Raw genomic sequence first — 14,404 nt, forward strand, 5'->3', positions numbered from 1 at the left:
ATGATGTACTTTTAAAATAATAAATGACTTGTACTGTTAAGAAATAAAGGATTTATACTTCAGTAGTCAATTTGGGAGTTGTCTTAGCTAAAGAAAACTGCCTCACTGGTGTACACGCTGTCCTCCCAGATCAGAGATTGCCAAGGACTAAATGACACGGGATAGATAGCTAGACCCTTCCTGCTGCTTGGTACTCAGGACAGCTTTAACAAATAAACTCATCCTCAAATTTCTTCATGGGGAAACTCAAATTCAGGAATGGAACTGGTGAAAATTAGTTTTAAATAATCATTAAAAGTCCCTAGAAATCGTCTTAAGGGTGTACAGAAAATGAAGAAACATTTATTCAAGAAAATACTAATATAAATACACACTGTATTTTTAACAAATAACATACATGTTATATGTCTTTTTGCCAACTGTGCTCTCCTCCTACAAGGTATTTTTATAAACATGCTATGCTAATTTTAGGGCAATATATTTTAAAAATTACATAGCATGCTTATGAAAATAATCTCATGCAGGGAGGGTATGATTGACCAAAAAAAAAAAGTATAGCACACACAATATTTATCTTAAAATACTTTGTTGTAGAGCTACATTTTGTAGATACAGTAGCTACTTTGTTGTAGATACAGTCATAAAATTGACACAAATATTTTTAAAAATAAAATAATAATGAGATGATATAGGAGGAATAGAGGAACAAAAAGGACATGAGACATAAAAAATAAAAATGGTAAATGTAAATGCAACAATATCAATAGCCACATGAAATATAAGTGGATTCAACAAAACAACAGAAAACAGAAATTGTCAAATTGAATTTGAAAACAATTCCAATTACATGCTCTTTACAAAAGATAAACTTTTTAGATTCAACAACATAAAGAGACTGAAAGCAAAAATGGAGAAAAGGGTATACCATACAAGTAGAAACTATAAGAGAGTCACAGTGGCTATACTAATACCAGAAAAAGTACACATTAAGAAAAAAGTTTTGGAGATAAAAAAGAGCATTTTTTAATGATAAGATAGTCAATCCATCAGGAAGATAAACAATTATAAACATTCATGTGGCTAACAGCAGAACCCCAAAATTAATGATGCCCAGATGAATAGAATTGAACATGAAAATAGACTATTCAAAAAAATAGTTGGAAATTTTAATGCCCCACTTTCAATATTAGAACAACTAAACAGAAAACCAGCAAACAAAACAAAAAAACCAGAAGACTTGAACACTTATCAGCCATTACATCTAACAATTCTCTAGAGCACTACATCTACAAACAACCACATATTCATTTTTGTTCAATGCCAATGCACATGAATTATTGTTTTCTTGGATAGACCATATTTTAGGTCACAGTACAAGTCTGAATAATAAAGGGATTGAAGCCATAAGAAGTATGTTCTCCCACTACAATTGAATGAAATTGAATCAATACCACAAGAAATTTGAAAATTTGACAAATATTTGGAAATTAAATAACACATTCAAAGAATCAGAGAAGAATATACAAGGAAGAGTAGAAAATATTTTTAGATAAGTGAAATAAAAAACACAATATACCAAAATTTATGAAACACAGCTACAATAGTGATTAGAATAAATGTATAACCTATATTTAAAAAGAAGAAAAATATCAAGTCAATAACCTAACTTTGCACCTAAAGAAACTAGAAATTATAGAAGAAGTTAAGTCCAAAGCAAGCATATAGGAGGAAACAATAAAATTTTGAGTAGGAACAAAATAGAAAATAGAGAAAACCCATAAACTAAAAGTTAGTTCCTTAAAACAAAAATCAACAAGAGTAATAAACCTTAGCTAGACTAACCAAGAAAAAAGGTAAGATTCAAATGACTAAAATCAGCTGTGAAAGCAGAGGTATTATCTACCAACTTTAAAGAAAAAAGATTATAAGGAAATACTATGAATAATTATTTGCCAAAAAATTAGATAAACTGTATAAAATGGACAAATTCTTAAAGATAGACGCTATCAAGACTGACTCAGATAGAAAATTTGCATAGGCCTATAACAGGATACTTAAGGAGCTCTGGTAGCGTAGTGGTTACGAATCGGGCTGTGAACCTTAAGGTCAGCGGTTCGAAACTACCAGCCGCTCTGCGGGAGAAAGATGAGGCTTTCTACTCCCGTAAAGATTTACACCCTCGGAAACCCTGTACAGGGTTGCTATGGGTCGGAATCGACTCGACGGCACTTAACAACAACAACATAACAAGATATTTAATTAGTAGTAATAATAACTTTTTAAACCCTTCCCGCAAAGAAAAGTTCAGGACTAGATGATTTCAATGGTGAATTCTATCAAATGTTAAAGAAGAATTTACAACTGCTATCTTCAAAGTCTTACTACAAGAAGAGGAAACCTTTTCAACTCATTCTATGAGGTTATGAGGTCAGTATTGCCCTGATAACAAAACAAGAAAAACAGATCACTAGAGGAAATGTTATTAACTAATATCCCTGATTAACAAAATGATGCAAAAAATCCTCAACAAAATACTAGTAAATAAAATTCAGCACTGTATAAAATGGATTACATACTATGACCAAATGGTATTTATCCAAAGGATTCAAGGTTCAACATACAAAAATAAATTAAATGCCCATATTAATAGACTTCAGAACAAAACCACATAATCACATACATGTAAAAATTATTGAATTGGCAAATGTTTTGTTTCATTTATATTTGTTTAATGAAACAAAAATTAGGAACACTATATCATCATTACCGTAGACAAAGAAAAAGCATTTGACAAAATCCAGCACCCTTTAACCAGAAAAGTACTCAACAAATTAGGAGTAAACAGGAATTATCTCAACATGATAAAAGGTGTCTACAAAACACCCACAGCCAATATCATACTTCATGGTGAATGATTCTCCCTAAAATAAGGTCAGTGGCATCACCCGGATTCACATCACCCAGTGTGGGTAACTTATGGTATCATTGACCCGCACACAGACCTCCTTCCATACCAGCTCAGACTGAATCATTAGTAACGTTTCTTATCAATTTTAATGAGAATAATATGTAGAAATATAGTTGTAAATTACTTAAATGCAATATTTCTTAGATTACATGAATACTAACAACAAAATTGTTTTTGTCAAATCTTTCTACATTGAATTAAAACATTATTCATTGGTGGTGGGGGTTATGTGCCATGGAGTCTATTCTGACTTATGGCAACCCTGCATAGGATTTTCGAGGCTGTAAATATTTACAGGAGCAGAAAGCTTCATCTTTCTTCCACAGAACCGCTGGTAGTTTTGAACTGCTGACCTTGAGATTAGAAGCTTGATTCGTAATCACTACGCCACCAGAGCGCCATTATTCATTGCATTATCAGTAATTGATTGGAAGTATTTTTTTTTCTTCTTTTACTTTAATTACTACTTCATTCTCAAAAAGTTATGGATATAGGTTCAAAAATACTAACCACCACAATATTGTAGTGAAAGCACCCGTATTTGATTAAATTCAACAACAGTAAGAACACTGGCAGTAATGAACACAACAGTGTATGCTCTTAGCGTGTACAGAGGTAACCATGTGATTCAAAGCATCCTTGTAATTGCGTAGTAATGACAGCTCTGACTGGAGGGCATTAGAAGGGTCAAAAAGTAAATTGGCATAGAGGTTTAGTATGGTAGTTATAATGATACATGTAAGCTGAGCTTAGGAGAAATTTTTGTTAAAACTATGGTGAAATTTTTGTAAGAATTTTAAAAATGTATGCTGAAACACTACACAAAAATTTTATAGACATTGATTTTGGTGTCATCCCCTCTGACATGTCACCTGGTATGGTCTGGACTTCCACACCCCTTCACCCCAGTACTGACACCACTAGATAAGATAAGACACAAAACAAGGATGTCCTCTCTCACTACTTCTTACTAACTTTATACTGGAGATTCTAGCCAGGGCAATTAGGCACAAAAATGAACTAAAAAGCATCTAGACTGGAAAAGAAAAAGTAAAACAGTCTCTTAAATAATACTGCCATGAGGGTAGACATCTAAATCAATGGAACAGAAAAGTTCATAAATAAACCTATGCATCTCTGGTCAAATCATTTTATAAGGATGTCAAGGCAATTCAATGGAGGAAAAGAATAATCTTTTCAACAAATGGTGTTGTAAAAGTGGGTAGCCGTATGCAAATGAATGAAGTTGAGTCCCTACTTTACACCATATACAAAAATTAAACTAAAAATGTAATAGGGCCCTAAATGGAAGAAATTTATCTGTACAATTCTTAGAAGAAACCCTAGATGCAAATCTTTATGACCTTGGAGTCAACAGTGGTTTCTTATGGTTTCTTAGATATAAGATTTAAACACAAGCAACCAAACAAAAAATAGATTAGGAGCACTTCATGAAAATTCAATGTTTTCTGCTGAGCATATATACTGACTTTAGAATGAGATACCCTTACTATTTAAGAAAAGTTTTATGTCAGTAGAGATAATTGTTTACCAGCCAAGTGTTTCTACAACAGCAGTCTCAGACTTTTAGGGTAATTCTTTTATGCACACTGTTGGCATTAAATTGTGATCTTAAACTCTGAAGTCAAGTAAAAGAAATGTTTCCATTTGTGTGTATATTTCTTAACATAGTTTCTTTTTTTTTTGTCTGAATGCCTTCATTCCTAAACTGAGATGTTTTTTTCTATATTTGTCCTTTGATCTTTTAAGTGTCAAATTGTATATATGCTTAGTTTAGTGGTGTAAATTATTCTTTTCTTTGTTTGTTTATAGATCTTGGAATTTCTGGTACTACATCAAAGAAGTAAGTTTTAAAAAATTACTTGGCTTCCTTTTGACATTATCAAACATTATACTTGTCACTTGTAGTCATTGTTCATTCTCAGGTTAGGCTATTGCAAAAGTGGTTTTTATTTTGCTTTCAGTTTGTTTTCTTCTGTCTACTGGAGCCTCCAAAATATTTCTTTGCAATTATAAGAAGCAGTATATGTCAGTCTGCAAGATTGTCACTAAGCTATATTTAGAAATATTTTAAAATTATGATTTAAATGTTTTATAACTTTCTAATAAAGTAATTATAATATTCCTAGGTAATTGTTTAAATAAAATTATTTTATGAAGTATCAATTTTAAGGGAAAATAATAATAATGATAAACATTGTGATCTTTTTAAGATGTATATTTTAACATATTTGAAATTGAAATGCATTTTCCATTATTTGATATAGTCACTGTAAATCAATTTGTAGTCATGACATGGATGTGTGAAAATCTTCTGTTGAACCCTGTAGGATCGATAAAGGGGTATCATTAATATTTCTTAAATCCAACAAAATACAGGTGTACAATCTACTTATTTAGATTTTTTTTATATAACCATTGAGGAATGTACTAATTCTGTTGACTTTTCTGGCACGTTTTCTATTTGAGATGATAGAAACTTTCTGTTAACATAGAGATCCAAACACTAAATGATTTTTTTCCAAGGGTTTTTAAGTTCTCCTAGGTACCAAATGGTTTGTTATTGTTAGGTGCTGTTTAGTTGGTTTCAACTCATAGTGACCCATCTATAGGTAACAAGACGAAACATTGACCTATTCTACACCTTCCTCATAATCATTGTTGCTGTTTGAGCCCATTGTTGCAGCCACTGTGTCAATCCATTTTATTGAGGGGCTTCTTCTCTCTCACTGACCCTTCACTTACTAAGCATTATGTCCTTCTCTAGGAATTTGTCCTTCCTAATAACAGCTCTCTAGTAGCGTAGTGGTTACAAATCGGGCTGCTAATCTCATGGTCAGCAGTTTGAAACTACCAGCTGTTCCACGGGAGAAAGATAAGGCTTCCTGCTCCCGTAAAGATTTACAGCCTCAGAAACCCTGTACGAGGCCCTTATGAGTTGGAACTGACTCCACGGCACACAACAACAACAACAACAATAACATTTCCAAAGTACATGAGATGAAGTCTGGACATCCTCCTAAGGAGCATTCTGGCTGTACTTCTTCCAAGACAGATTTGTTAGTTGGCAATCCACGGTATAGTCAACATTCTTTCCCAACATGTCCTAATTCAAAGACATCAATTCTTCCTAAGTCTTCCTTATTCATTGCCCAGCTCTCACATGCATATGAGGTAATAAAAAATGCCTTGACTCCAGTTCAAGAAATGGCTTTGCTTTTGACCACTTAAAAGAAGTCTTTTACAGCAGACTTATGGAATCCAGGTGTGATGCTGCAGGATAATGCACTGGACAGCAAGGTAGGTTTGAATCGCAATATCAGTGGTTCAAACTCACCAGATGCTCCTTGGAAAACCTATGCAGAGTCCCTATGACTTGGAACTGACTTGACGGCAACAACACAGCAGACTTGCCTAATGCACACTCCTGTCTAATTCCTTGACTCTTTCATATGGTAAAACTCTTCTATATAATTGAACCTGTTCTCTTTATTACTACTTGACTCAGACTCCTAACTCCAAAGTAAAAGAATCCTAGGAGGCTTACACCATTCTTTTCTAATCATTTTGTGTGGGTTTTGTTTTTGTTTTGCTTTGTTTGCATGGTTGATTTCAGGGGAGATCTTCAGTGGAATGCTGGAGAGAAGAAGTTGACTGGTGGAGCCAATTGGCAGCCGAAAGTAGCTCCAGCAACATGGTCAGCAGGTGTTCCACAAAGTGCACCATTGGTATGTCGCCTCCAAAGAGAAGTGCTATGAGGGTGCTTTGCAGATCTCCAAGTATGTAGATCAGGTTGTTCTTTGCTGAACATTTCTACTGATATTTGAACTTTCCATCCCCGCTGAAGAAGTATAAACAAGATGCAACGCTTACCAAAATCCATTACCTTTAACTTGATACTTGATACTTGATACTTGATAAAAGATTATGGCCTACAGCTGGTCTGAAGTGGGTGAAGGTATGCAGGAACTCCCAAACTTGCAGATAGTATCCATTTGACCTAGCTTGGACAGCTTGCTGACTAGAACTCAATCAGATGAAGATAAAGAAGTTTGATACAGGGAGCAAACATAAATTTCTACAACTTGATGAGCTAGACCTTTGCTTATGGATGATGTTGCCCAAAATTTGAACCAAAAGGGAAGGTTTATTCACATCAAGGATCAAGCTTGCCTCCTCAGTGCACTGGGTTGATAGGGATGGGCAACTTAGACTTTGACTATCAAAATGGGGTGCAGGGGTTATAAAGGCACAAAGTGTCTGGCTTACAAGCTTTCATGAGTGTGCTTTTCATGAGGGTTCTTAGGGTTAGAATAAGGGGAGTAAGATAGAAAAACAGAAAAACAATGCAAAATAATGATTATGGCCTGTTTTTAATTTTCAATAATTTACCATGGTTTTATGTTTCTTTATATGTTAGTGTTATTGTCATACAATTATTGAAGTGATTTTCTTCAAAAGCATTTAATATCATTGATATTTATATATTGTCAAATTTCTTTACCGAATTTTCTGATTTGCATTAATAGTAACAAAAGTATTTTACCAAAGAAATTGGGAAATGTTTTGTGATGAAAGTGAACTTTCATTTTAAAGCTATATTAACTTTGCTTGCAATTTTAAAAAACAAATTTCTAATACCACCTTTTCTATAAAGTTTAAATAGGTTTTATTTCTATGTATTAATTCTATCAATATATAAATATCACCATGCACTCAGTCAGAGCGCATGTCACAGGAAATAAACACTAATTATTTTTTATGATATTTTCCAACACAAAAGGAATGCATTATAGGGGAGCAGAATTTACTTTTCTTCTATATATACGCAATACTTAGCAAAACTAGGCTATCGTTGTTTTCCAAGCACAGTCTTAGTTTTTCACCTTTTCTCACCCTTACCACCTATCTAAATCATACCCATCTATAAGGCTCTTTCTATGCCTTCCTTCATTTATGACCTAAATTAATTCCAAACCATAACCTATCTCCACCCTAACAAATGAATTGGTATAAATTAGAATACAAGTGTTTTAGAAAGACTACGTTAAAATATATTGTGTTCCACTAATTAATTTAGATATCTGAGTTTGGAAATTTCTAATATTTTCTTTAAACGTTCTTGTAAATATTACAGTTGAACAAGTTGAAAAGGGTCTCTTGAATCCAGAATTTACCTCTGTTGTTGCTGTTGTTGTTAGGTACCATCAAGTCAGGACCAACTCATAGCTACCCTATGCACAAAAGAATGAAACACTGCTGGGTCCTGGGCCAACATCTCAATTGTTACTATGCTTGAGCCCATTGATGCTGCCAACCAATCTCGCTGGGGGTCTCCCTCTTTTTTTCTGACCCTCCACCTTAACAAACATGATATCCTTCTCCAGCAACTGTTCCCTCATGACAATATGTCCGAAGTATGAGAGATGAAGTTTAGCCATCCTGGCCTCCAAGAAGCATTCTGGCTGCACTTCTTCCAACACAGATCTATTGGTTCTTTTGGCAGTATTCTCCTCTAATACCATAATGGAAAAGATTCAGTTCTTCTACAGTCTTCCTTATTCACTGTCCAGCTTTCACATGCATATGAGGTTATTGAAAATACCATGGCTTGGGTCAGGTGCACCTTAGTCCTCAAGCTGACATCTTTGCTCCTCAACACTTTAAAAATATCGTGTGCAGCAGATTTGCCTAATGCAATACGTTGTTTGATTTCTTGATCTTTTCCTTCTTTCTTGTCTTCTTAATGACTTTTTGCTTTCTTCCTGTATGTTGTTCTTGATGTCATCCCACAACTCTTCTGGTCTTCGGTCTGTAGTGTTTAATGTATCTAATCTCTAAATTCAGGTGGGATATAGTCAAGGTCATATTTTGCTCTCGTGGACTTGTTTTCATTTTCTTCAGCTTCAGTTTGAATTTGCAGATGAGCAATTGACGATCTGTTCTACAATCTGCCCCTGGACTTGTTTTGACTGATGATATGGAGCTTTTCCATGGTCTCTTTCTGCAGATATAGTCAATTTGATTTCTATGTGCTCCATCTGGCGAGGTCCATGTGTATAGTCATCTCTTATGCTGTCTAAAGAAGGTATTTGAAGTGAACTAATCATTGATTTTGCAGAATTCTGTCATGCGATCTCCAACATCATTTCTATCATCAAGACCATATTTTGCAACTACTGATCTTTGTTTCCAACCTTTGTATTCCAATCATCAGTAATTATCAGTACATCTTGATTCTTCGAGGGTTTTACTCCATATGCATCATCACAGTTAATTCTACTTTAAGGAGGCAGCTCTTCCCCAGTCACATTTTGAGTGCCTTTCAACTTGACGGGCTCATTTTCCAGCACTATATCTGACAGCATTTCTCTGCTATTCATAAGGTTTTCAGTGACTAAATATTCGGAAGTAGTTTGTCGTATCTCCTTCTTCCTAGTCTGTCTTCGTCTGGAAAGTCATCTGAAACTTGTCCACTGTGGGTGACCCTGCTGGTATTTAAAATACTCGTGACATAGCTTCCAGAATCACAGCAACTCACAAGCCACTATAGTTCGACAACTAACAGATGAGTGGTATCTTTATATATATATACAGACACACACACACATATACATATATGTATCCCACTAATACATATATAAGGATCTCTGGTAGCGTAGTGGTATGAGTCGGGCTGCTAATCTCATGGTCAGCAGTTTGAAACTACCAGCCATTCTGTGGGATAAAGATGAAGCTTTCTGTATATACATACATATATATATATATATACACATATAAAAAGAGCTCTGATAGCATAGTGGTTACGAATCGGGCTGCGAACCGCAAGGTCAGCAGTTCGAAACTACCAGCTGCTCCATGGGAGAATGATGAGACTTTCTGCTCCTGTAAAGATTTACAGCCTCAGAAACCCTGTGCAGGGTCGCTATGGGTCGGAACCAACTCGAGGGCACTTAACAACAACATATATATATGGAGTCCTGGTGTGGCACTGTGGGTTTATGCGGTGGACTGCAAAGTCACTTTGAACCACAAGATCAGCAGTTCAAACTCACCACCCGCTCCTTTGAAACCCTATTCAAGGTCACTCTGGGTTGGAACCAATTCAATGGCACATAACAACAACAAAATACATATATATCCCATTCTTCCTCCCCTATCTATTCAGCCTGTGTCTGTCAGTGTATCTACACACAGAACACTTGGTCCAATATATCACTATTTATCTCTATCCCCTTTTACCCTTGTGTACCTCCCTGTGTCTTCAACTGACTTCATCATTCTTCTCCAGCTTCCCTCTTCTTGTCTATTGCCCTCCCCATCACCTGAGTTGACATGAGTCTAACCTCTAGCTAGTGAGTTACTCTCCCTTGACTGCCACCACTGGTAAATATCAACAAATGTTTCTTTTAGTATGAAAACCTTCTCTTGAGCTTATACAATAATGGTCTCATACAATATTTGCCCTTTTGTGATTAACTTATTTCATTCACATATGCTACCTCTTGAAATGTTTGAATCGACCATTCCTTTTTAGTACAATGACAACTGTATATTTCTTCCATCTTTTCTTGATGCATTATTCAATATTTTGCCCATAGAATCCTTTAATATTGCAAGTCAAGGCTTGAATTTGTTCTTCAGCTTGAGAAATGCTGAGCAGGTTCTGAGCTTTTGATTTTCTGACTCCAGGTCTGTACATTTCAATACTTGACTTTGTCTTCTTGAGATGCCATTTTAAATTTTCTGTTCAAGCCTTTTACTGCCTAACTTCTTCCTTTTTTTTTTTAATATACATCTCTATGTTCTGGTAGCATAGTGGTTACGAATCAGGCTGCGAACCTTAAAGCAGCAGTTTGAAACTATTAGCCGCTCTGAGGGAGAAAGATGTGGCATTCTGCTCCCGTAAAGATTTACGGCCTTGGAAACCCTGTACAGGGTCGCTATAGGTCGGAACCGACTCGACGGCACTTAACAACAACAGCAATGTTCTGGTAACATAGTGGTTACAAATCAGGCTGCTAACCTCAGGGTCAGCAGTTCAAAACTACAGCTGTTCCATGGGAGAAAGATGAGGCTTTCTGCTCTGGTAAAGATTTACAGCCTCGGAAACCCTGTACGGGGTCGCTATGAGTTGGAACCTACTCCAAGGCACATAACTACCACTGCCATGCTGGGAAGCAAGTTTCAGAGTCTTTTTTAATGTCTGTTTTGGTCTTTTTATTCTTTCTTGCCTTAATAACCTTTTGATTTCTTACTTACTGTGTGATGTTCTTGAGGTCATTCACAGCTTTTCAGATCTTCGGTCATTTGTGTCTGATGCATCAAATCAATTCTTGAAATGATCTCTAAATTTAGGTAGGATATGTTGAAAGTCAAATTTGGGCTTTCATGGATTGTTTTAAATTTCTTCAGCTTCAGCCTCTGCATCTCCTTTCCTTGGCCCCGCCTAGACAGATTGGATACTACTCAGTGGAGATTCTACCTTGCTCCATGCCCTATGGATCTAGGTTCCCTCTTGAAAGCTTGTAAGACAGTGACTTCTTGCCTCTGTCCCAACATTAGGGGTAGCCAATGTCCAAGTTGCCAATCCGTGTCCTCTCCGTGTGTGGAGGGGGTGGGAATGGTCCTCTCTGTGAAGATTTGTTCCCACTTTTGAGCTACTGCTTCCATAGGTGTATGTCAAGTTCTTCAAATTGTATCAGATTATTCTTTTTCCTCTTCTTTCTTCTAGTTGAGCTCTGATCATCCAGTCATTGAAGCCGGGTCAAGTGGGTATTATTTGCAAGTGTGAGTGTACTTATGCATGTGCCCTCTCTTCTTATCAGCTGGAAGCTTCACTCTCTACTCTAGTCCTCTGTGGCTATGTCACTGGCTCTGGACCCAAGAGTCCCCAGGTCTTGCCATACTGCTGGCCAACCAGGTCTCCAGCCAGGTTCACAGAAGTCTATTGAATGTTGTAGGGCTTAGCTCACACTTCATTGCTGCTTTTCCTTCACTTCCCCTTATTGGTTACGAAGAATGTGGTCACCAGTCAGCATGTATTCCCACTGGGTCTTAGTCTTAGAAGGAGGTTTGCCCTGAGGGAACCCGACCACTTGTCTCGATGTCTCCTGGGTGAGCCACTTGTTTGTTCTAGTAGTAATCACTAGATCTGCCTGTATTGTTTTGTATTTTTCCTGTCAGTCTTTCTTTCAAGAAGTATCTTCTGTTCTTCTGGCCACTCCAGGATGGTCTGCTTGTCCTTTCAAGTGGAAATTTCCCCTCAAAAGGTTATGGATGCTGTTCAGGATTCTACCTATGGTCTTGTGTAATGCAGAGGCTCTGCAGGAAGCCTCCTTCACTGGGCACATTGTAACCCCCTTTTAGGTATTCCAATCAGTTATAAGCAGAAGACCGAATTACAAGATTTCTATGGTGATATTTCTGGCTATTCCTTTCTCTCCCTGTCCAGTGTCTATTTTATAGTGGTATGCCAGGGAAACCAAGGTTCAAAAGACAGCCAAGCATCTTAACATTGTTTCCTCCCTTTTCCCCTTTCCAACCATGTCTCAATCTCTCAATCTCTGTATCCCAGAGCCCTGTTGTTCCAAGGTTGTGCATATATCATTATTTGCCTGTGTCCCACTTCAGCTTCACATTCAACCTATCGTATTACATTTCATTGCAATATTTCATTCAGCATGTTATGTGAGGGCTTGCAGCTTCCTTGTTCTTCAAGGTAGCATAGTATTCCATTGTGTGCATATACCACAGTTTGATTATCCATTCTTCAATTGATGGGCATTTTGGTTGTCTCTGTTTTTTTGCTATTGTAAATAGTGCTGCTGTGAACATTGGTGTACATATATCTACTCGTATTATGGCTCATATTTCTTGTGGGTAAATACCACGTAGAGGAATTGCTGGGTCATAAGGTATTTCTATTTCCAGCCTTCCATGGAAGCGCCATATTGCTTTCCAGAGCGGTTGGACGATTTTGCAGTCCCACTAACAGTGTAGGAGGGTCTCAGTCTTTCTGTATCCTCGCCAGCATTTGTGGTCCTCTGCTTTTTTTTTTATCTTTGCTGTTATTGCTGTTGTGAGATGATAACTCATTATTGTTTTGATTTACATTTCTCTGATGGCTAGTCATCGTGAACATTTCTTCATGTGTTTGTTGGTTGCCCAGATCTCCTCCTTGGTAAAGTGTCTGTTCATGTCCTATGCCCATTTTTTTAATTGGGTTATTTTTTTTTTTTTTTCTTGTAGAGGTGTTGTAGTTTCCTATATATTTTAGAAATGAGTCCCTTATCTGATGTGTCATTGCAAAAGATTTTTTTCCCATTCTGTGGGTTCCCTTTTTACTCTTTTAGTGAAGTCTTTTGATGCACATAAGTTTTTAATTTTTAGTATTTCCACTCATCTATTTCATCTACTTTTGTTTGTGTACTTTTCAAAATGTTGGGTAGTCTGTATATGCCTTGAATTAGCAACCTCACATTTGTCCCTATTTTTTCATTGATGACCTTCATAATTTTGGGATTCACATTTAGATCTTTAATCCATGCTGAGTTCGTTTTTGTATAGGGACTGGGGTAAATAAAGGTCTTGTTTCATTCTTTTAGTTGCACCAGTTCCACCAGCACCATTTGTTAAAGAGACTGTCTCCTCCCCATGCAATATGCCTAGGCACTTTGTCAAAAATCCACAAATTAATTTCTGGATTCTCAATTCTGTTCCATTGATCAGTGTATCTTCCTTGTACCAGTACCAGGCTGTTTTGACCACTGTGGCCATGTAGTAGATTTTGAAATTGGGGAGTGAGAGACCTCCAACCTTGTTCTTCTTCTTAAGCAGTGTTTTGCTTATCCTGGGTTTCTTTCTTTCCATATACAGTTTGTAATTGTCTTTTCCATCTCTTTGAAGAATGCAGTTGGAATCTGGATTGAGATTGCATTATATGTGTAAATTGCTTTGGGCAGAACTGACATTTTCACGATGGTAAATCTTCCTAATCAAGGAACATGGTCTGTTCTTCCACCTCTGTAGGTCTCTTTTGGTTTCTTGTAGTAGTGTTTTCTAATTTTCTTTGTATAAGTTGTTTGTTTCTCTGGTTATGTTTATTCCTAAAAATTTCATCCTTTGGGTGGCTATTGTAAATGGTATTTGCTTGCCTAATGTCTTTTTCAGTGCTATCTTTGTTGCTATAGAGAAATCCAATTGATATTTTATATTGATCTTATACTCTGCCACTTTGCTGAATCTTCCAATGAGGTCTTGTTGTTGTTGTTGTTAAGTGCCGTCGAGTCGGTTCCGACCCATAGCGACCCTGTAACAGGGTTTCCGAGGGTGTAAATCCTTACGGGAGTAGAAAGCCTCATCTTTCTCCCGCGGAGCGGCTGGTAGTTTCGAACCGCTGACCTTAAGGTTCGC

At 36.5% G+C, this 14,404-nt stretch overlaps 1 protein-coding gene across 5 annotated transcripts in view; it reads left to right on the forward strand.

The window, feature by feature from the left end:
* Nucleotides 1-14,404, forward strand: part of SNAP91 (synaptosomal-associated protein, 91kDa) — a 214,858-nt gene that overhangs the window by 171,316 nt on the left and 29,138 nt on the right. For all 5 annotated transcript variants that reach the window (XM_006870651.1, XM_006870650.1, XM_006870653.1 and 2 more), the window contains 2 exons: nucleotides 4,802-4,832; nucleotides 6,606-6,717. In XM_006870651.1, coding sequence (XP_006870713.1) covers nucleotides 4,802-4,832; nucleotides 6,606-6,717 — 143 coding nt within the window. The remainder of the gene's footprint in view (nucleotides 1-4,801; nucleotides 4,833-6,605; nucleotides 6,718-14,404) is intronic.

This window comes from Chrysochloris asiatica, unplaced genomic scaffold, assembly GCF_000296735.1.
Source record: "Chrysochloris asiatica unplaced genomic scaffold, ChrAsi1.0 scaffold00146, whole genome shotgun sequence".
Taxonomy (NCBI): Eukaryota; Metazoa; Chordata; class Mammalia; order Afrosoricida; family Chrysochloridae; genus Chrysochloris; species Chrysochloris asiatica.